Source organism: Bubalus bubalis, chromosome 3, assembly GCF_019923935.1.
Source record: "Bubalus bubalis isolate 160015118507 breed Murrah chromosome 3, NDDB_SH_1, whole genome shotgun sequence".
NCBI lineage: Eukaryota > Metazoa > Chordata > Mammalia > Artiodactyla > Bovidae > Bubalus > Bubalus bubalis.
The window spans coordinates 19997326-20019942 of record NC_059159.1 but is presented as its reverse complement, the minus strand read 5'-3'; the positions used below and the strand labels follow the sequence as shown (position 1 = coordinate 20019942).

Genomic DNA, 22617 nt, shown 5'->3' with positions numbered 1-22617 from the left:
CCCAGGGACTCTTCAAGAGTCTTCTCCAGCACCACAGTTCAAAAGCATCAATTCTTCGGTGCTTAGTTTTCTTTACGGTCCATCCATTCGTGACTACTAGAAAAACCATAACTTTGTTTAGGGTGGGTGATAAGTGCTATAGCCATGTGGCATAGCACTGGATCACCCACCCCAGTATAATCCTCACAAAAACTTAACTGGTATGAAGGCTTTTATGCTGGCATCATGAGAAGCATTTTGTGTGTGTGCCTTCCTAATTTAATTCTCACTACTTGTAAGGCAGGACAATATTATCCCCATTTGTGTAGTTGAGGAAAACTTTCTGCAGATAGGGTTAAATATTTTGTCCCCATTTACATGTTGGAAGAGCTGGGATTTGAATTCAAGCTGCCCAAATCCAAATCCTATCATCTTTATACTGTTATGTTACCTCATTGCATCAGGCTGCTTCGAAATCTTTTTATCTCCTTTATCCACCCCATCACTTCACCATCACTTTGGGGACAACAAGGTATTTTCCACATACCTGCCAGAAATTTCAGCTGCCAAATGACTGGACTGTAGGGAGATGGACAGCCATTGTTGTGCCAAGTGCTTCATGAAACTTAAAGATCAGAGACAGAGACAAGTATGCCAGCCATCACACGTCTAGTCACTGGTAACATTTGTAATATAACTGAGGACAGAGGTCTCTGCTTGGCTTGGAGTGAGGCAGACAGGATGAAGGAGGAGAGGAACAACTGTCAGCCCAGGTCTAAGGCTATGCAACATCAAAATGAAAAGGAGCCATGGATATGTATCCAGTGCAAATGCAGTGTCCGTGGTATGATCTGCAAGGTGTTAAAGATTTCCAAAGTGCTCTGCCTTCATTCATTCACTACTGACCACACACCAACTGCTTGGGCCAGGCTAGGCGCTCAGGACTTACCTCTCTCTGCCTTCAAGGAACAAGATTTAGCAAAGGAGATACCAAACCGATTGGAGATTTTAGTACCTTGTTAAGGTGCTGGGATCTATCCCATTTTTTATTTAGTAGCTCTGGGGTGGGGCCTCAGAAGCTGCATTTCTAACAAGTTCCTACACTTACACTGATCCTGCTGGTCTAGGGACCATACTCTGACAACCACTGTCACAAACCAACTAAAATATGCTCTACAATAAATTAAGTGTGGACTGGATTGCTGAGGGAGCATAAAGAAGGAAGAGATGAATTCTGCCTGGGAGAATTCTAGAGTGGCCTTGAAGGATGGATTGGATAGGATTTTGCCTGGCTACAGTGGAGGCGAAGAATAAAGAAACATGGAACAGCCTGAGTGAAGACCCTGGGCTCAGAAGAGGTTGGATCTTTGAGTAGTTGAACTGGCTGGAACCTGGGGGGATGTGAAGGGTGATGTGGAGGAGACAGGAACTTATACTGCAAGGAAGACAGGAAGGGAGAGTTCAAACTTTGGTTTGAGCCAACAAAGGATTTCAGGCAGATTAAGAGGCAGTACTTAAGTACTGTGTTTAGGACTTGCCTGGTGAATAACACACTGCCTGCCAATTCAGGGGACACAGATTCAATCCCTGGTCCAGGAAGATTCCACATGCCGCAGAGCAGCTAACTAAGCCTGTGCGCCACAACTACTGAGCCTGAGCTCTAGGGCCCACAAGCCACAACTACTGAAGCCCACACACCCAGAACCTGTGCTCCACAACAAGAGAAGCCACCATCACGTGAAGCCCATGCACCACAACTAAAGAGCAGCCCCCACTCTCCACAACTAGAGAAAGCCTACACAGCAATGAAGACCCAGTGCAGCCAAAAATAAACAATTATTTTTAAAAAGAGTTGTGTTAGAGATGTTCCTCAAAATAAGACCTATAGCTCATGAGTCCACTCCAGACCCGAATTGGTCTCTTCAGTTGGTGATGCATATTTAATAAATATCCCAAGCAATTTTGATCCACCCAAAGTTTTGAGGAGGGACTGGAGAAGACAACTGAAGCTGGATCAGTTAGGGGGCTGGTGGGAAAAAAAAAATTGACTTAAAAGGTGAAATTCACAGGATTTAGTTACTAATTTGATTTGGAGAGTTTAGCATGTGAGAAGAGTTCAAGACATAAGATTTCAGGGTTTTGTTTCTATTTTCCAAGAGAGAAACAGCAAAAGAGACAGAAGCAAATAAGGGAGCTGAAAGAAGACCATGGAGGTGGAAATGGATAGGTTGTGTGGTGCAGTGGCAAAAGCACAGGCTTGGAAATGGGGGGGCCTTGCTCTGTGCCACCAATTCTATGACTGCTGCTCTAGAACTGTCCTCTAATCTTTGAGAGGCCCAATTGGATAACCTCTGAGGTCCTTTCCAACTCTAAAACATCATATTCTGAGTTAAAACATTTTAATATAAAAATGTAAGTATTGATATATAATTAGGGTGATAAACCATTGAAGTCCTGAGGGCTGCAGGGGAAATTGGTCCCCAAAGAGTCTCGAGAGGAGAAATGATGAAACCCTGATTGTTCCCATGGCTTGCCCAAGACCTACAGATTTGTAAGTGTTCAGATGAGCAAAAACTGTAAGATGGTTTCTCTTGAACTTGGAAGACTGCATTGGGAGTGTGGAGTCTTAGCCACTGGACCACCAGGGAGTCCCTGAAGAGTTTTCTTTGGCAAACAGTCTCATGGTCTAAGAGCTTCCCTGGTGGTTTAGAGGGTAAATAATCCACCTGCGATGAATGCGAGAAACCTGGGTTCAATCCCTGGAAGATCAAACTGGAGGAAGGAAGATCCCCTGGAGGAGGCAATGACAACCCACTGTAGTATTCTTGTCTGGAAAATCCCATGGACAGAGGAGCCTGGCGGGCTACAGTCCAGGGGTCGCAAAGCATCAGACATGGCTGAGCAACTAACACTTTGCTTTTGCTTTGCTTTTTTCTCAATTACTTACTAGTTGTGGACTTGGGGCAAATTATTCAACCTCTCCAAACTACAGTACAGTATCTTCAACGGTAGAATAGAGATAACAGTACTTATCTCCTAGTGTTGTTATGAGGATCAAAAGATAATGTATGTAAATACATTAACTTGTCCTGACAGTTTTCATTCCAATCCCAAAGAAAGGCAATGCCAAAGAATGCTCAAACTACCGCACAATTGCACTCATCTCACATGCCAGTAAAGTAATGCTCAAAATTCTCCAAGCCAGGCTTCAGCAGTATGTGAACCGTGAACTTCCTGATGGTCAAGCTGGTTTTAGAAAAGGCAGAGGAACCAGAGATCAAATTGCCAACATCCGCTGGACCATGGAAAAAGCAAGAGAGTTCCAGAAAAACATCTATTTCTGCTTTATTGACTATGCCAAAGCCTTTGACTGTGTGGATCACAATAAACTGTGGACAATTCTGAAAGAGATGGGAATACCAGACCACCTGATCTGCCTCTCGAGAAATTTGTATGCAGGTCAGGAAGCAACAGTTAGAACTGGACATGTAACAACAGACTGGTTCCAAATAGGAAAAGGAGTATGTCAAGGCTGTATATTGTCACCCTGTTTATTTAACTTATATGCAGAGTACATCATGAGAAACACTGGACTGGAAGAAACACAAGCTGGAATCAAGATTGCCGGGAGAAATATCAATAACCTCAGATATGCAGATGACACCACCCTTATGACAGAAAGTGAAGAGGAACTAAAAAGCCTCTTGATGAAAGTGAAAGTGGAAAGTGAAAAAGTTGGCTTAAAGCTCAACATTCAGAAAACGAAGATCATGGCATCCGGTCCCACCACTTCATGGGAAATAGATGGGGAAACAGTGGAAACAGTGTCAGACTTTATTTTTCTGGGCTCCAAAATCACTACAGATGGTGACTGCAGCCATGAAATTAAAAGACGCTTACTCCTTGGAAGGAAAGTTATGACCAACCTAGATAGCATATTCAAAAGCAGAGACATTACTTTGCCAACAAAGGTTCGTCTAGTCAAGGCTATGGTTTTTCCTGTGGTCATGTTTGGAAGTGAGAGTTGGACTGTGAAGAAGGCTGAGCGCCAAAGAATTGATGCTTTTGAACTGTGGTGTTGGAGAAGACTCTTGAGAATCCCTTGGACTGCAAGGAGATCCAACCAGTCCATTCTGAAGGAGATCAGCCCTGGGATTTCTTTGGAAGGAATGATGCTAAAGCTGAAACTCCAGTACTTTGGCCACCTCATGTGAAGAGTTGACTCACTGGAAAAGACTGATGCTGGGAGGGATTGGGGGCAGGAGGAGAAGGGGACGACAGAGGATGAGATGGCTGGATGGCATCACTGACTCGATGGACATGAGTCTGGGTGAACTCCGGGAGTTGGTGATGGACAGGGAGGCCTGGCGTGCTGCGGTTCATGGGGTCGCAAAGAGTCGGACACGACTGAGCGACTGATCTGATCTGATCTGTCCTGACACAAGGCATACAGCTGCTAGCATCACCATGCTCATCTTTCACCCTCTCACTTATTTTAGTCGGTTTCTGACGTAGCTAAACTCTAAAGGTTGAGGGCAAGCACCCTCGTCTGCTTGATCTTCATCTCGTCATTATGCGTGAGTGCACACAGTTGGCACTAATAAATGTCCTATTTTGTTTGATTCTTCCAAGGCAAAAAAGAAAATTTCAAACTGTGTCTCCCCACCCTCTAGCGCCAGAGAAAGGACCTACAACAAGTGGAGCAGCGGAGCAGCTGTGTCCATCTTAAAAGCCTTCCTCGGGAGACAAAATTCCTTTGCCCCGTCTACTGCTGGAGCTGCTAATAAAGTTTGTTTTGAATAAACGAGCCGCCAGACCTTACTTTCCTCTCAAGAGCTTCTTCCTCCTTCAACACAGACTCTAAGCGCCACGGAAGAGGCGGGGAGAAGCCCAAGGAGGCGGGACAGGAAGTGAGATCACGCTCCCCGGGGTGAAAGGTTAGCGGAAGTGCCCTTTCTTCCTTTCTGCTGTAGTCCCGAGTGGTAGCTGCCGGTGAGTAGTGGCTGTGTTTGGGGTTTCCAATCCGCTGCCATCCGCGGCCTAGGGGTCGAGTTGCGGGGTGGTGCATGGTGTTTTCCCTTCCTCGGTCTCTGGCGGCTTCCTACCAGGTCCTATTCTGCGAGCAGGGCCCGCAGGCAACCTGAACCGAGACGACAGTGAGCGCAGCTGAAGTTCCGGGGCCCACAGCCTGAGCTGGCGGATTTCTGAGCGACCCCCTCTCCTTCCTCTGCAGAAATGGGCAAGTTCATGAAACCCGGGAAGGTGGTGCTGGTCCTGGCCGGTCGCTACTCCGGACGCAAAGCGGTCATCGTGAAGGTACCAGCTCCCCCGGGCCTGTGCGCCTTTGTATCCCGTGAATGGGCTGGGCTGGCGGGGCAGCTTGAAATTCAAGACCTAGTTTGGGGGCATTTCTCCCCGAGCATTGCGGGGCGGAGGGTTTGTGAATGCATGAGACCTTTTGAGAATGACCCAAAATAAACAAACGGGAGTTGAATTGGATAGTTAACACCTAACGCTGTCCTCTGTCAAAGAGGCTTTTAATAATAGTAATGGCCAACGTTTATGAACTCTTGCTTGGTCCGTGGCACTGTCTTATCGGTGTCATGTCCAATCCTTACAGTTACTGTAGGGTTGCTTTCTACTGCAGAGGTTTAGAGGTATAGTTTCACCTGAGGTCAATCAGGTAGTAAGTGCCGCTGCAGGGACTCCGTGAAACGAAGAGGAGAAATCGTTTCTAGTCCAAATGGTTACTTAGCATAACCTAGCTCTTCGGTGTTTGCTTTCTGCCTACGTCTCCAGCCTTTTATGACATTTCCCCAAGCTCTGGTCACGTACACCACTGTTTTTGACCGGGGCGCCCTTGGTTCCCCTTCCTCCATCTCCCTGAGGCTGGTATTGGAGTTAGACGGCCAGATTTGGCGCCCTGCTTCTACCCGTTCCAGTCCTGGAGATTAAGAGATGTCAAGTCCTGAGAACTGGTGCTTGACATATAGCAATCACTAATTATAATCGTTCACTGTTACAATTTAAGTCTCTTACTTCCCAAGTATCCTTCCAGATTTTTCCTAGTGGGAAAGATACCTCCCTTTTCGGTGTTACTCATTGGGCATCTAGCTTAGCACTTAGAATGTTTGCTGTGTGGTTTTTACAGCAATGGGTCTGAGAGGCCTAGGGACAGGGTTATTCTAGCACAGGGCCTAAATGGCTGATAACATGTAATTCTTGCTCCTTCAGAACATTGATGACGGCACCTCAGACCGACCCTACAGCCATGCTCTGGTTGCTGGAATTGATCGCTATCCCCGCAAAGTGACAGCTGCCATGGGCAAGAAGAAAATCGCCAAGAGGTCAAAGATCAAGTCTTTTGTGAAAGTTTATAATTATAATCACCTCATGCCCACAAGGTGAGCATTTCAAGAATGGAAATGAAAGTGACTTCTCTTTTCCCCTTCTCTGCCCTACTGAATAAGATGACAACCTGGTAGCCACTGTAGTTTGGGGAGAGGCATCATTTTGAATTTGTCATTGGCAGTGGTTTCCAGTATTGTCTCTTTTACTGTTCACTTTTCCTGTGAAAACACTTCTGAAGTGTCTTGCCTGACTTGGCCAAGCTTAGGTGTTAAGTAGAGATTGTTCCATTTGTTTCCAGCCACAGTAAAACACAGGATCTGGCCTGCCCTCTTTCTCTCTCAAGGATAATAGTATAGGATAGGGTTGTTGTGGGAAATTGAGAGAAGGAAGCATGAAGTTTTTCAGTGGCTTGAATCTTTGTAGATGATTTTGTTAAAATTGGATGTTTCCAGAAAATATCATTGCGGCTTTAGCCTGTGTTGATGATAACTCTTGTAGAGTCAGGCCATAACATGCCAATGTCCCAGGAGTGGGATGGAGGGGAGAGGGCCCTGGCGGCCTGTGGGCTGCTCCTATCTTCCTGCCATTGTCCCCAGGTACTCTGTGGATATCCCCTTGGACAAAACTGTTGTCAACAAGGATGTCTTCAGAGACCCTGCTCTCAAACGCAAGGCCCGACGAGAGGCAAAGGTCAAGTTTGAGGAGAGGTAAGAAGGCTTTGGTAGTGAATGTTGGAGTGTGGTTTCACTGTCCTCCATGAAGACAGTTTTGTCTTCTGTGATTCCTCTCATTTGTGTCTTTTTTCTTCCCCCCTCCAGATACAAGACCGGCAAGAACAAATGGTTCTTCCAGAAGCTGCGGTTTTAGGTCTGTCTCAGTTAATAAAAATATTTTTAAAAAGTTCGCATGTGTCTTCCTGTTTCCTGTGTTATTAAACTGGGAAATGACATTAGTGGATGAGGGATTGTGGGAAAATGTAAAATAAAAGCTATGTCTGCTTTTATGAGACATGGGCTACTTCTGTCCTCGGCCCCATAATCCTGGTCTGACTGAATGGGTAAAATGTGATACTGAACTGTTGCCCCAGGAGAGCTACTGTGGACAGTTTTAGGTGTGGACTTGTTTAAGCTTCCCTGGCTTCCACCCCATTACATGTTTAGAGAACCCCCCCCACACACACACACATTATAACATCCGAAGACCCCTCTAAGAGCACACCATCTCCTTTGGATTGAGAATTGCTGAATTGTGGTTTGTTGAACCCCTGTGCCAGATTATTCAAGTCCTATTTAGAAGAGGACCACACTGGAGAACTGCTGTAGATGGGGACGGACACCAGCAATGAAGGCTTGAGCCACAGTGCTGCCATTCCTGGTTGCACAAGGGAGAGATCCCAAATGGTCTGGCAAGAAAGGGGTTTAGGCTCTGACTTGGCACCACTGTACTGCAGAAAAGGCATTTGGCCCTTTTAGCTGACATTTCACCTCTCATTGGGTACTTCACTGTGACCAGGTTTTACTGATGAAATAGGCTCTCTAGCTAAGCTGGTTCTAAGCTACTAAATGGACTAGGATTCAAATGGGCCTACTTGCCAAGCCTCAAACTTGGCATACTTAACATGAGGGGTAGAGAGATTGAGAAAGGGGCCCAAAATAGTGGGAAACCCTGGATTGGGTGAAAATAGAAGACATCCTGCAGTATTTAATTATACTTGCATTTGACTCACCCTTAAGTGCTGGATGGCTCTTATGAAATTCTCCAGGCAAGAATACAGGTGGGGACCCATTCCCTTCTCCAGGGGATCTTCCCAACCCAAGGATCAAACCCAGGGCTCCTGCATTGCAGGCAGACTCTTTACCATCTGAGCCACCAGGGAAGCCCTGGATGTCTCCAGTAAGTGTCAACAGCTTTCGTACTCAAGAGTCACAAATGGAACTAAAATATAAACCCTCTGTGGCAAAAATTCAAGTACTTGGATGTTTGTATCACTTGTAGCAGTGGGACTTTGGGCAAGTTTCTATATTGTGTCTACAAGTTTAGAATCTCATCTGTAAAATGGAAAAAATAAAACCAACTTTGAGGGGTTGTTTTGAAGGTTAATACATGAAAAGCAGACTTGGACATGTAACAGCTCTCAAATGCTGGCTATTAACCACAGTTTGGCAAACTTGGGGCTTTTATCTACCATGGTTGCAATTATCAACATCTGCATGTTCTGGGTAACATTCTAAGCCATTAACAAAGCAGACAAAATTCTACGAATAGGCCTGTACTGGGATTGCTACGCTGGAAGGAATGGGCCAGCATTCAGTTTGTATTTGCTTGTAGGGTAACTTCCCCGAGGCCTCATAGCTGGGGGAAGTCGACTTTGAAGACCAGGAAGCCACCCGGGGTGGAGTGTGGGAGGGGCAGGGACTTGGGTGAAAAGAAAGTGAAAGCAAACAGCCTGCATAAGGAAGAAGTGTCTTCCAGGCTCCGGTGGGCGAGACCAAAGCTCCTCAAAGTGCAAGCAAGATTTTAGTTCCTGGGGACTCTGCCGATGTGTGCCCAGCTCTGAAGGTTCACCTCTTGCCAACCGGATCCCAGACTATGTCGGTGAGGAGGAGGGTCTTGGGGGTGGGAAGAATCAGAGGAGCGCCCCTTTTGGCCAGGAATCTACCGGTTTCTCAGAGTCTAGCAAGCAAGCCTCTTCCTGCCCAGTCTCTTAGACCTGCAGAAGGTCCAGGGGGAGACCGGCTGGGACATCTCTAGGGTGTTGGTCCTCTAACTGCCTCAGAGACAGTTCTAAAAACTGCACCTCAGGAGATCATGAATTCCTTGTGTGGATGTGCATTTTTCTGGAGAAAGAATCCATCATTTTCATTATATACTCAAAAGGGTTATGTGACCCCTAAAAATTCAGGAATTGCTCACACCTTTATCTCCTGAGATCTTCCTTAACAAATTCCTCCCCTCCTTAACATTTCCATTTCAGCTTAACCTAGGACTCTCTTCAGGATGAGGGGAAGAAGTGTTCCTCTTCTGAGACCTAACCCCCACCCCACAACCCGTGTCTGCTCTGGTCTCCCCTTTCCCAACCCATGAATGCCCCTGCTCATGGTAGACTAAGCCCTCTGCTTAGTTTCAGCCTGTCCAACTTTGATCACCAGTACCTGGCATGCAGTAGGCACTCAGTAAACACCTGTTGAATGAATGAATCTCATCTAAATTCTTCAGCCTTTCTCACCCTCATACTACCCCATCTGTTACACAGATCTCTTGCTTGGAAATGTTTCATCTGCCTCTCAAATGTAGGAAGAAAGACCACAGACTTTAGAGGCAGCCTGACTGGTTTCAGAGCCTGGTTCCTCCAATTGTGTGACCCTGGGCAAGTTACTAGCCTCTCTAATGCTTACAATCTAAGTCCTATTCCCTTATCTGTGTGGTGGGAGTAACAGTAACACTTCCACAGAAGAATACCTATCTGCAAGAATTAAACTACATAATCCCTAAAATACACAGTGAACACTGAGCACTCTGCTTGGCATATACTAAGTGCTCAATACCTGCTCATTATTGTTAACATTACCAACATTTTCAGAACCCTAGTTCCCCAGGACGATCTTGATTAACCCCCACCTCACTCCTACCACTCTGCTAAAACTGCTTTCTCTCTTTTAAAATTTATTTTATTTATTTTTGACTGTGCTGGGTCTTTGCTGTTCCAAGTAGACTCTCTCTAGTTGCGGTGAGTGGGGGCTACTCTCTAGTTGCGGGATGCCAGCTTCTCATTGCAGTGGCTTCCCTGTTGCAGAACACCGGCTCTAGGTATATGGGCTCAGTAGTTGTGGCTTCTGGGCTCTAGAGCACAGGCCAAGTAGTTGTGGCTTAGTTGCTCCGAGGTATGTGGGATCTTTCCAGATCAAGGATCGAACCTGAGTCCCCTACATTGGCAAGTGGATTTTTTTAAATGTATTTATTTTTAATTGGAGTATAATTGCTTTACAATGTTGTATTGGTTTCTATCATATATCAATATGAATCAGCCATAAGTATATGTATGTCCCTTTCCTCTTGAACTTTGCTCCCATCTGCCACACCATGCCACCCTCTAGGTTGTCATAGAGCACGGGATTTGAGCTCCCCACGTCATACAGCAAATTTCCCCTGGCTATCAAATTTTACATATGATAATGTATATACTTCAATGCTACTCTGTCAATTTATCCCAGGCAGGCAAATTCTTAACTACTGGACCACCAAGGAAGTCCTAAAACTACTCTCTTAGAGGGACTTTCCTCTTAAACAGGAAATAAGGAAGGTAGTTTCAGGAAACTGTAATTTTGAAAAATCACCCTGAGAGTAGGAGGAAGCCACAGTGGTGGGAAGATGATGCACTTTGGCACAAATGCAGTCAATTAAGGATCCTTTCTCAGATTCAAGTTAGAAGTGAGAGTTCAGATAAGTTGAGACCACCACTGCTGCTTTGAACACCTCAGGAAGGGGGAATGGTTTCATCGGAACTGGAAAAAAAGAGCTTCAGTCAGTCAGTTCATTCGCTCAGTCATATCCAACTCTTTGCGACCCCATGGCCTTCAGCATGCCAGGCTTCCCTTTCCATCACCAACTCCTAGAGCTTGCTCAAACTCATGTCCATCGAGTCGATGATGCCATCCAACCATCTTATCCTCTGTATAGTAAGAAGAGCTTACTAGGAGTCAAAGAAAATAATATGAAATCCAGGACTAGGGTGCCTTCTACTAAATGCCAAGTTCACTCAGATGAAAAGTCCAAGTATGGGTCTAAAGATAAAAGGGACATCAAGGAGTCAAGCAAGAAGGATCATTTGTAGTTTAGTCGCTGAACAGTGGCCGACTCTTTGAGACCTCATAGACCCTGGACCACAGCTCGCCAATCTTCCCTATCCTTCACTATCTCCTGGAGTTCGCTCAAACTTATGTCTATTGAGTCGGTGATGCCATCCAACCATCTCATCCTCTGTCACCCGCTTCTCCTCCTGCCTTCAATCTTTCCCAGCATCAGGGTCTTTTCTGATGTGTCAGCTCTTCACATCAGGTGGCCAATTGGAGCTTCAGCTTTAGTATCAGTCCCTCCAGTGAATATTCAGGGTTGATTTCCTTAAGGATTCATTGGTTTGATCTCCTTGCTGTCCAAGGGACTCACAAGAGTCTTCTTCAACACCACAATTTAAAAGCATCAATTCTTTGGTGCTCAGCTTTCTTTATGGTCCAGCTCTCACATCTGTACATGACTACTGGAAAGACCATAGCTTTGACTAGATGGACCTTTGTTGGCAAAGTGATGTCCCTGCAGAGATAAAAGTCAAAGAGGCACAGCACTTTCAGTGGTAGCAGCAGTTTCAGGTCTCGGTCCAGTTCTGCCTCCAGTCTGGGCTCCAGCACCAGCACAGTCTCCATCAGTGGCTCCAGCTCATCTTCAGCATCAAGCTGCTCAGGAAGTTCCAGCATGTTCCCCAGCTCCAGCTCTAGCAGCTCCTCTGGCTCTCCAAGTCCTTCTTGGCACAGACATGACAACAGGTGGCGTTCACGCTCCAAATGTAAACCAGCCGAAAGAGATGGAAAGGAAAACCCTTCCCCTAAACCCACCAAAGAACACATGGGGAGGCTCACCTGGAATGTGATCAAGGATCACATCATGAAGATATTCTCCACTTCTGGGAAAATTAAAATGATTGACATATGCCTGTAGAAAGCATCCACCCCCATCTGTTTAAAGGCTGTGCCTATGCATGAATTTGAAAATCCACATAAGACTGAGAAGGCGCTGAAGCTCATGGACAGAGAATAAATCAATGACCAGAACATCACGGCTACTGCTTCTATGGCCCCTTGGCTATGGCCAACCCCCAGGAAATCCCCTCCCACCCCGCCCCCGAAGAATGCTGCTACTGCTTCCCACATGGCGCAGGTCCAGGGATGAGGAGAAAGTCATGTTCCCCTTGACAGGCGCAAGTCCCTGGCGCTCCCACGATCCCATTCTCCCGGGGCTGCTGCCACGACAGGAGACACTCTAGTTCCAACTCCTCCTGATAATCAGGGCCACTGAAGCTCTACCCCATCCAACTCACTTCGGTCACTTTTCTAGCCGAAGAAGGATTGGTAGAAAAGAAATCCCTCCTCAGGGGCAGACTTGGAAGGTGAAGGGAGCAGTTGAGATGTTCCTGGGGCAGCAGAGTTCCGGCTGCAGAGTGTTGTGGGTTTGGTTTGGTTGGCGACTTGCTTGTAAAGATCCCCTCCTGTTTTCTAGCTAGAAAGCTTCCACATTTCTATTTCCTGAGAGTCGGTTCAGTGGCAAAGCCAGCAGAGATGAACAGGGGGCTCCTGGTGAGGGGTCAACGCCAGTGTGGGAACATGTTTTCCCATTCTACAGATGACTTGGAGGCCTGTGGAGTCCCACAGGAAAGGACATGCTTTTACACAACAGCCATTCCTGTTAGCCTGGCCCTGCTCCCCTGCCTGAGTCCTCTTCTGACCTCTAGGCTAAGATATCTCCAGTTATCTACCCAAATGGTTCTTTTTAGACGTGTGTGTGCACACCACCCCCCACGTCTCCCTCTCTTTCTGAAATTGGTAAGTTGAGAGCCAGGTGTGCCAGGTCACCACAGAACCCCCACTGTGTTGGTATTCGTGGTGGTCCTGCAGGTTACCTTGGCAATGTGTACATGGCTTTTCTGGCTTTTATTGTACAGTCAGTACTATAAATTTTCTGTTTTGAGTTTTGTAACTTTGTAGCATTTTAGATAATGTTGTGTTTGTTGAGTAGAGTAAAAGAATTGTGTTGAATAAACCTAGAATTAGAGTTCAAAAAAAAAAAAATCACCCTAAATTCTTTGCTGAGAGACAACCTCTATTAATGACACTGTGATGTCCATCTTCCAAGAATTTTTTTGCATTTCTATACTTTAATAAATATCTTCATGAGTTAAAATGTTTAAAATCAACAGACTAGGAAGAATGCTGCTGCTGCTGCTAAGTCACTTCAGTCATGTCCGACTCTGTGCGACCCCAGAGACAGCAGCCCACTAGGCTCCCCCATCCCTGGGATTCTCCAGGCAAGAACACTGGAGTGGGTTGCCATTTCCTTCTCCAATGCATGAAAGTGAAAAGCGAAAGTGAAGTCGCTCAGTCGTGTCCGATTCTTTGCAACCCCATGGACTGCAGCCTACCAGGCTCCTCCATCCGTGAGATTTTCCAGGAAGAGTACTGGAGTGGGGTGAATATTTATAGGCAGTTTTATATTTTGCTTTTTTGGTTTATTGTGAGCATTTCATGTTAAATGTTCCTCATTACTATGTGTTTTAATCGCTATGTAATATATATATATGGGCTTTACCAGGTGGCTCAGTGGTAAAGAATCCACTTGCCAATGCAGAAGATGTAGGAGATGCCAGTTCAATCCCTGGGTCAGGAAGATCCCCTGGAGGAGGAAATGGCAACCCACTCCAGTGTTCTTGCCTGAAAAATCCCATGGACAGAGAAGCCTGGCGACCTACAGGCCATGGGATCACAAACAGACAGACTAAACACATAGCACCTAATATTTTATACTGAATTGTTTCTCTCCTGCTGGCCATGTAGATTTCTTTTTTTTTTCCTGTTGTAAACAAGGCTACAATAATCATCCTTGTGTGTGTGCCAACCATTTCCTTATGATAAGCAGGACTGTTTTTTTTGGGTTTTTTTGCTCAATCTCAGAGGTCATTATCATGCCTCCTGGCAGAAGGCCTGTTAGCAGCACTGTACCCAGCCCAGGCTCTTCCTCCTTAAACGTGTTGTTCTTCATGCCTGCTCTCCCTCCAGTTTCACTAGCCTCTCTTCTGCATACTCTTCAGCTGGTTCTACCTTGTTCCCCGATCTCTTAGTGTCGGATACCCCAGAAATCAGCACTTGAACCCTTTCTTGTTGATCTCATTTAGTTTGTGACTTTAAATATCTCTGCATGGATAATTCTCATGTTTATACTCATGGCCTATATCAATGGTAAAGAATCTGCCTGCCAATGCAGGAGATGCAGGTTTGATCCCTGGGTTGGGAAGATCTCCTGGAGAAGGAAATGACTGGTGGGCCAGATGGTAAAGAATCTGTCTGCAATGCAGGAGACCTGGGTTGGGAAGATCCCCTAGAGAAGGAAATAGCAACCTACTCTGTATTCTTGCCTGGACAATCCCATGGACAGAAGAGCCTGGCAGGCTACAGTCCATGGGGTTGCAAGAGTCAGATACAACTGAGCAACTAACACTTTCACTTTCCAATATTCTTGCCTGGAAAATCCCATGGACAGAGGAGCCTGGAGGGCTACAGTGCTTGGGGTCGCAAAGAGTCAGACAGGACTGAGCACAAATACACACACACACACATATGGCTCATCCCCTAGAATGTAAAAGCTCCACAGTGAAGTTTTCTCTGTTTGGGTCACTACTGTATCCCCAGAGCCTAGAGTAGGGTCCGGCACAAAGTAGTGCCTCGTAGTTGATAGTTGTATGAGTGAATATGGAAGCAAATGAGGGAGGGGACTTCCCTGTAGCCCTCTTTTTCTTTTGCTGTTTTATTTTTCTTCTTCCTTTGTGTCTCTGACACTACCTAATTCTGGCCCTGGCCTGTCCTGACTATGCCTTCTTCTTCCTCTCAGCATTCCTTTACGTGCGTGCATGCTAAGTTGCTTCAGTTGTTTCCGACTCTTTGCAACCCTATGCAAAGAGTTTGCAACTGTAGCCTACCAAGATCCTCTCTCCATGGGATTCTCCAGGCAAGAATACTGGAGTGGGTTGCCATTTCCTCCTCCAGGGGATCTTCCCGACCCAGGGATCAAACCTGCATCTCCTGCATTGGCAGGTGGTTTCTTTACCCCTAGGGCCACCTGAGAATCCTCTGCGTTCATTTATCTTTCCTGAAAACTGACTAGGTATCTTCAAAGATTTTTTTTTTCTGCTGTGCTGCACAGTATACAGAATCTTAGTTCCCTGACTGGGGATCGAACCCCTGCCCTCTCCAGTGGAAGTGTGGATTCTTAACCACTGGACTGCCGGGGAAGTCCCAAAGATCACTCATTCTGTCTCTGGATGAGTTCTTCCATCTTCTTGGCTTCTATCATTAGTACATACTGTTCTAACCCAAAGTCCTATCCACCAAGTCCTGTTCCTGACACCATGTGTCTTCAACAGCCTTGGGTTTGACTCACTTTTGCCCACTAAGGGTCTTTTTTGTTATTTTTGGTCCCACTGCATGACTTGCACTAGGACATAACCCGATGAAGGGGGAACATAATTTCCTTTTTTTTTTCATTGCTATGTCTCCAGAGTCTGTAATATGGGACTGCATGGTGCAGAGCAGAAAATCTATATCAGGGGTCCTCAACCTCCAGGATCTAATGCTTGATGATATGAGGTGGAGCCGATGTAATAATAATAGAAATAGTGTTAGTCACTCAGTCATGTCTGACTCTTTTCAACCACATGGACTGTAGCCAGTCAGGCTCCTCTGACCATGGGATTCTCCAGGCAAGAATACTGGAGTGGGTTGTCGTGCCCACCTTCAGGAGGATCTTCCCAACCCAGGGATCGAATCCGGGTCTCCTGCATTGCAGGCAGATTCTTTACCGTCTGAGCCACCAGGGAAGCCCCAATAGAAATAAAGTGCATAATAAATGTAATGCACTTGAATTGTCCCCAAACCATCCCCCTCCCCAGTCCACAGAAAAATTGTCTTCCGTGAAACTGGTTCCTGGTGCCAAAAAGGTTGGGGACCACTGGCTTAGAGGATCTCAGTCCCCTGACCAGGGATTGAACCCAGGCCATGGCAGTGAAAGCCCAGAATCTTAACCACTAGACCACCAGGAAACTCCCCTTATTATTTAACCTTAACGGATCTCAGGTTCTTCAACTATCAAATGGGGATTTTTAAATACAAAACATTTAACATAGCACTCATCAGATGCCAGAAACTACTTTTACAAATAAAATTATACATAGGTAGAAATTAGTATTCCCATTTTATAGATGAAACCAAGGCACAGAGAGTTAAACAACTTGCCCATTGTCTTGCAGTAGTAAGAACAGCTGGATGTCAGTCCTGGAGATTTGGCCCCAGAATTTATGTTCTTAATTGTCACGTTACATTGCCTGCCACTACTGCTATGATGAACACAGACAGCATGAGATTTTATCGTAGGGGTGGTCAGGTTCTAAACTTCACAAATAAGGAGGAGAATGCATTTGTTGTTATTATTGTTCAGTACCTAAGTCATGTCTCATTCTGCGACCCTATGGACTGCAGCATGCCAGGCCTCCAGGTCCACCACTGTCTCCCGGTTTTGCCCAAGTTTACGTCCACTGAATCGGTGATACTATCCAATCATCTCATCCTCTGCCTCCCTCTTCTCCTTTTCTCCTTCAATCCTTCCCAGCATCAGGGTCTTTTCCAATGAGTTGGCTGTTCGCATCAGGGAGCCAAAATATTGGAGCTTCAGCATTCTGAAGAATGTTTGCATGTAGTCAAATGAACCTCAAATCATTAACTCACTCCTAAGTATCCAGAATTTACAGTCTCAATAAGCTCAATGTAAAATGGATAGCAATTTTTTTTTTCAGTTGAGCACCTGATGGATGTTGGCTTCCACTTAGGGACCAAGTTATAATGTTAAAGAAATAAATAGCATGTATAGCTGAATTCAAGTGCAAGTTGCTCAGTTGTGTCCAACTCTTTGCGACCCCATCAACTATACAGTCCATGGAATTCTCCAGGCCAGAATACTGGAGTGGGTAGCCTTTCCCTTCTCCAGGACATCTTCCCAACCCAGGAATTGAACCGGGGCCTCCTGCATTGCAGGTGGATTCTTTACCAAGTGAGCTATCAGGGCAGTCCTGAATTCAAGTAAATCACTATAATCAGCCTTTGTTGTCCTTGAAAAGTCTGAAGTTTCCACTGGGAATTGGAGATAGGAAGCAGTTTTATGATACTTAAATGGGATGGATTCCAACTGTGCCTGGCATTTAGCAGGTCCCCAATAACTACTGGCTCTCTTCCCTTGCCTGTTGGGTCAATGACATTATACCAAACCCTTGAACACCCAGGTGCGACCTCAGCACTGTCTCTCCAGTCTGTCCCCTCTGTCTCCTTAATACAACATCCAGAGTCTGGGGGCTTTTCCTCAAGGGACATACTCACCCACACGTGTTCCTTGTACCCACCGCCAGAGGCTCAGGTCAGCTCCTGTCACATCTGTAAGAATTAGAGCTGCAGAATCTGGGTTTGTTTCCTCATTCCACAGTTCCTGCTGCTCCAGTTCATCCTTCCATCACTGTCAGATAGAAATCTTTTTTTTTTTTTTCCCGTATAGTTGATTTACAATGTTATATTAGCTTCAGGTATATAACAAAGTAATTCACTTATACATATATACATATTCTTTTTCAGAGTCTTCTCTATTACAGGTTATTATAAGATATTGAATAAAGTTCCCTGTGTGATATAAGAGGTCCTTTGTTTATCTATTTTCTTCATAGTAATGTGCATCTGCTAATCCCAAACTCCTAATTTATCTCTCCCTCACCCCTTTTCTCCTTTGGTAACTGTAAGTTTGTTCTTTATGTCTGTCTTCACTTTGTCAAAAATTCATTTGCATCTTTTTTTTCAGATTCCACATATAAGTGATATTATATGATATTTGTCTTTCTCATCTGATTTATGTCATTTAGTGTGATAATCTCTAGGTCCATCCATGTTGCTGCAAAATGGCATTACTTCATTCTTTTTATGACTAATACTCCATTGTATGTATAAAACATCTTTATCCAAATTCATCTACTGGTGGACACTTAACTTGCTTCCATGTCGTGGTTATTATTAATAGTGCTCCTATGAACGTTAGGCTGCATGTGTCAGTGAAAACTCTACAAATTAGAGTTTTCATCTTTTCCCGATATATGTCCAGAAACAACACTGCTTGATGATATGGGTAATTCTATTTTTAGTTGTTTATTTTTTGGCAGCATCAGGGTCAGTTCTTAGTTGCAGTATATGGGGTCTTCCTTGCATCATGAGGATCATTCATTCAGGCACACGGACTCCAGTTGTGGCGAAAGGGCTCAGTAATTGCGGCACATGGGCTTAGTTCCTCAACCAGGGATCACCCCACATCCCTTGCCACTGGGCCACCAGGGAAGCCCCTATTTTTAGTTTTTCAAAGAACCTCCATACCGTTTTCCATATTGGTTGAACCAATTTACATTCCCTGCAACAGTGCAGGAGGGTCCTCTTTCCTCCATACCCTCTCCAGCATTTATTATTCATAGACTTTTTCATGATGGCCATTCCGACCTGGTCTGAGGTCATTGTAATTATGATTTGCATTTTTCTAATAATTAGTGATGCTGAGCATTTTTTTCATGTGCCTCCTGGCCATTTGTATGTCTTCTTCAGAGAAATGTCTATATAGGTCTTCTGCCCATTTTCTGATGGGCAACTTGAGCTCTTTTAAACACTGTATCCATCACCTCACTCCCCCTTTCAGAAATCTTCACTAGTTCTCCATTTCCCTGTTGATAAACTCCCCTTCTTGAATATTTTTTTAAATTGTATTTATGAAGCTTTTAAAAATAAATACATTTACATATTTAAAGCTACGTATTGAATAGCCTTGCCAATTATTAGGTTTTCAAACAATATGTATAATTAGATCAAGATTTAAAGCAGAAGTAAAAAGAGGATAGGTTATGGACTGAATCCAATTGAAAAATGCATTTTATTTGTCATATTTTTTTAAAGTCAAGCCATCTTTTTCAAATAAAAAAAATCCAGGTTTCTGATTTCCCTTAGAAATGGGAAGATATAGGATACTGAAACCACATTCCATGTGAAGAAAACTTGGCTAGAGCCAAGATGGGGTTGCCACTCTAGTGGGGACATGCTGTCTCCAGGATGTCAGAGTCCCCACCTCTCCACATGACACTACATGGGCTCCCCTGACTCATGGATGTCATCTTGCTGCCTCTGAGAATCACTGATTATTTCTCACTACTCATTACCCAGCATTATTTGATCAAACCCTAGGTTTTGTCTGCTTAAAACAGAGTGAACTCACCCTGAATGATTCAGCACCCTCTGTAATATGCTTCTGTTATGTCGTTCGTTCACTTCATTCATTCACTCAACACACAATTTACTGAATGCCTGTTTTGTGCTGGGGACACAGAGATGGCCAGGACAGAGTCCCATCCTTCCTAGTGAGATCACACTTCCCTGAGCTGACCTTATTTATCAGGCTTCCAACTGCAGGGTGAGCGATCCACAAACAAAGGTGCATTTATTCCCAACCCTGGTGTCATTCCCCTAGCCATTTGTCAGCTCTCGCTCTCTCTCTGGACCTGCCCCAAATCACGCCCAGTCTGAAAGGCTGCTTGGCACAGTGGAAAGGGTGGCAGTCATGGGACAGGCTGGGAGATCTTGGGTAAATTACTCCCCTAGTCTAACTTTGATTTCTTCACTGTAAAGCACAGATTAAGAGTCTGGAGTCAGACTGCCTAGGGCCAGATGACTGTGGGCAAGTCATTTGATCTCTCTGAACTATAGTTTCCTCCTCTGCAAAATAAGGGCAAGAGTGTATTTATTTAATAAGGTTGTTGCAAGATGTGAGTGATATAATTCATATAAAGGGCTTAGCACAGTGCCTGATATACAGTAAGTGCTTAATAAATGTTAGCTGATAGTCTTATCTTAAAACTCTAAGCCCCTATTCCTCCTCTAGGTCTCCCTAGCTGTGTTAACCCCTATAGGACTGTCCCTCCTCCAAATTCCTGCTGTCCTCCACCATCAATTGTGTGATTGTGAACTGTCTTGAGTACCATTTTATACAGGCCTGAGGGCTGGACCTTTGTCTTCCATTGCCCTGTGTCATGCCCAGTCCCTCATAGCAGGAGCTCAATCGATGTTTTCTGTTTTATTTTGGACTGTGCTGGGTCTCTGCTTGTGGTGCACGCAGGCTGAATAGTTGTGGCACGTGGGCTTAGTTTCCTGGCTGCATGTGGATCTCAATTCCCAGACCAGGGGTCAAGCCCACGTCCCCTGCATTGGAAAGTCGATTCTCAACCACCGGACTCACCAGGAAAGTCCCTTGATCAGCGTTTGTTAAACTCTAGGGCTCCAGGAATGACCCAGCCATGGCTGCTGCAAAGTCTCCTGCCCTTGAGAGCGGCAGATGAGGGCATTCAAGCTGGGCCAGGACAAGCCCAGGCCAGGGTAAATGGATTGGGTTGTTCTCAGGCTGAGCATCAGCCCTGCTCTTGGAGAGTCCTGAAGAGCACGGCACCCTTCCCCTGGCTCATTCATTCTCTGGTTGTTCCCTTCTGCTCTAGCAGGCTCTCCAGGCCCTTCAGGAGGAACAGGCCAGACTAAAGATGAGGCTGCAGGAGCTGCAGAGGAATCTCAGGGACTGCCCCCAAGACAAGGTAAGCTTCGAGGGGCTGTGGCCTTGTAGAGAAAGTTGCTGCTGCTGCTGCTGCTGCTAAGTCACTTCAGTCGTGTCTGACTCTGTAATTTCACTCCTGCTCTGCCATTTCCTTTCTGTGTATCCTTATCCACTTATTCACTTACTCCACTTCTTCACCCAGCTCTCATTTCAGGATTAATCTCTGGCACTCAGCATCAGTCACATATAATCGGAGGTGCTTCCCTCCTGAGAGGGAGTTGGGGACTCTCCCCAACCCTGAAGTCTGCATCACCCTCTCTTCCCCTACCCGCAGGTCCCATTCCCTGTGCCCGAGTCCCCCCTGGTGTTCCGAGGACACTTTGAGGAGGGCAAGGCAATGGCCAAGTCTGTGGTTTCCCATGTGCGGATTTGTTACCCTCTGCCTGGAGGCTCTGCTCTGGTGACCTTTGATGACCCCAATGGTGAGCTCCAGGAAACCCGGGGAGGGAGGCTGGGAGGCTTCCTAGGACCAATCCTGCTCTCCTTCCCCAGTGGCCAAGCAGGTGCTGCAGCAAAAGGAGCATCAGATCAATGTGGAAGGGTTCCGGCTGAGGGTTCAAGTCCAGCCCCTGGAGCTACCCATGCTGACTACCATCCAGGTGACAGAGTGGCAGGGCCCTAGGACCTGCAGGGGGCCCCAGGCACTGGGCACAAAGGTGTTGGGCTGTGCCTGGGACCACTTCCTCCTGTCTTTCCCCAGGTGTCCAGCCAGATGAATGACCAGAGAGTGCTGGTCAGTGGGTTTCCTGCTGGGCTCAAGTTAAGTGAGGAAGAGCTGCTGGACAAGCTGGAGATCTTCTTTGGCAAGACCAAGAATGGAGGTGGTGACGTGGAGATGAGGGAACTGCTGCAAGAGGGTGTCATGCTGGGCTTTACTGAGGATAGAGGTAAGGGCTTTGCTGGTGAGATGAGAGCCGGGGCATCAGGCCACGGGAAGGGAGAGCCCTGGATGCTGAAGGTCTCCCGCTCCCTGTCCCTGCAGTGGCCCAGCACCTGTGCCAGATGGGCCAGTTCATGGTGCCACTGGGTAAACAGCAGTCCTGTCTGAGAGTCTCTCCCTATATGAGCGGGAAAATCCAGAAGGCCGAGGTAAGTGGGAAGATGAAGATGGGGACTGGGCCAGGCCACCTGTCTGCATGCCAGAAACTTGCCCAAGGAGGGAATCACAGCCCCAAAACCCCACTGACCTATTCGCTTCCCACCTCTCCAGGCCTCCTGCCCCCTCCCATACTCCCAGGGTCACCACCTGCCCCGACCTCTACCCCTCCCCAAGCCCAGCCCACAGGAGCCTTTACCCATCTCCTGGCTCCGTTTCCAGGTCAGGCCCCAGCCTGTGCCCCAGTCGGTGCTGGTGCTCAACATTCCTGATGTCCTGGATGGCCCGGAGCTACAAGACGTCCTGGAGATCCACTTCCAGAAACCCACCCGTGGTGGCGGGGAGGTGGAAGCTGTGACAGTCGTGCCCCCGGGACAGCGGGGCCTGGCAGTCTTCACTTCGAAGTCAGGCTAGGAGCCTGCCCTGCTCATTAAGCCCACCCCTATGCCAAGGCTCTTAAACCAGGTTGGGGCTGGAGGCACGTACAGGAGAAAGTGATGACGCTGGTCAACGGAGGGAGGGATTAGGAGCGGTGAAATGCTGCAAGAACAGTAAAAGTGCCCTCATGGCATGATCCTCTTCCTCATTTCACTTCATGAAAGGAAACTTGATCGGGGCATGGAAGGAGGCTGGGGGAGGGGGAAACCTCAGCCTTCCGCTAGCTGTGCTGGCCTTCCACAAGCTCCTTCCCCTTCACTATCAGAGGCAGG

General features: G+C 46.3%; 2 protein-coding genes and 1 pseudogene across 4 annotated transcripts; all 3 read left to right on the top strand.

Moving 5' to 3' along the window:
• Positions 1 to 4824: 4824 nt before the first annotated feature.
• On the top strand, positions 4825 to 7233 carry RPL27 (ribosomal protein L27). Of its 2 annotated transcripts, none has more exons than XM_025280079.2 (5): positions 4825 to 4971; positions 5106 to 5295; positions 6214 to 6383; positions 6927 to 7037; positions 7149 to 7233. In XM_025280079.2, the coding sequence occupies exons 2-5, from the start codon at positions 5215 to 5217 to the stop codon at positions 7195 to 7197; spliced, it is 411 nt and encodes a 136-aa protein (XP_025135864.1). In that variant the 5' UTR covers positions 4825 to 4971; positions 5106 to 5214; the 3' UTR covers positions 7198 to 7233. The 2 variants fall into 2 exon arrangements, with proteins under 2 accessions (XP_025135864.1, XP_006055763.1); XM_006055701.4 differs by having other exon boundaries at positions 4827 to 4971; positions 5213 to 5295.
• Positions 7234 to 8759: 1526 nt separating this feature from the next.
• Positions 8760 to 22478, top strand: IFI35 (interferon induced protein 35). 2 transcript variants are annotated; one of them, XM_006055700.3, is made up of 7 exons: positions 8760 to 8925; positions 20702 to 20791; positions 21086 to 21233; positions 21304 to 21410; positions 21512 to 21698; positions 21794 to 21900; positions 22130 to 22478. In XM_006055700.3, exons 1-7 carry the CDS (start codon positions 8920 to 8922, stop codon positions 22319 to 22321), a joined length of 837 nt encoding a protein of 278 aa, XP_006055762.2. In that variant the 5' UTR covers positions 8760 to 8919; the 3' UTR covers positions 22322 to 22478. The 2 variants fall into 2 exon arrangements, with proteins under 2 accessions (XP_006055762.2, XP_025135862.2); XM_025280077.2 differs by having other exon boundaries at positions 20699 to 20791.
• LOC112583575 lies at positions 11650 to 12869 on the top strand (annotated as a pseudogene).
• Positions 22479 to 22617: the final 139 nt, after the last annotated feature.

Coding starts and splice junctions, on each gene's coding strand:
- RPL27 (XM_025280079.2), top strand. CDS start 5,215: ATGGGCAAGTTCATGAAACCCGGGAAGGTGGTGCTGGTCCTGGCCGGT. Junction 5,296..6,213: donor GCAAAGCGGTCATCGTGAAG/GTACCAGCTCCC, acceptor TTGCTCCTTCAG/AACATTGATGACGGCACCTC. Junction 6,384..6,926: donor AATCACCTCATGCCCACAAG/GTGAGCATTTCA, acceptor CATTGTCCCCAG/GTACTCTGTGGATATCCCCT.
- IFI35 (XM_025280077.2), top strand. Junction 20,792..21,085: donor GGGACTGCCCCCAAGACAAG/GTAAGCTTCGAG, acceptor CCCTACCCGCAG/GTCCCATTCCCTGTGCCCGA. Junction 21,699..21,793: donor GGGCTTTACTGAGGATAGAG/GTAAGGGCTTTG, acceptor CTGTCCCTGCAG/TGGCCCAGCACCTGTGCCAG.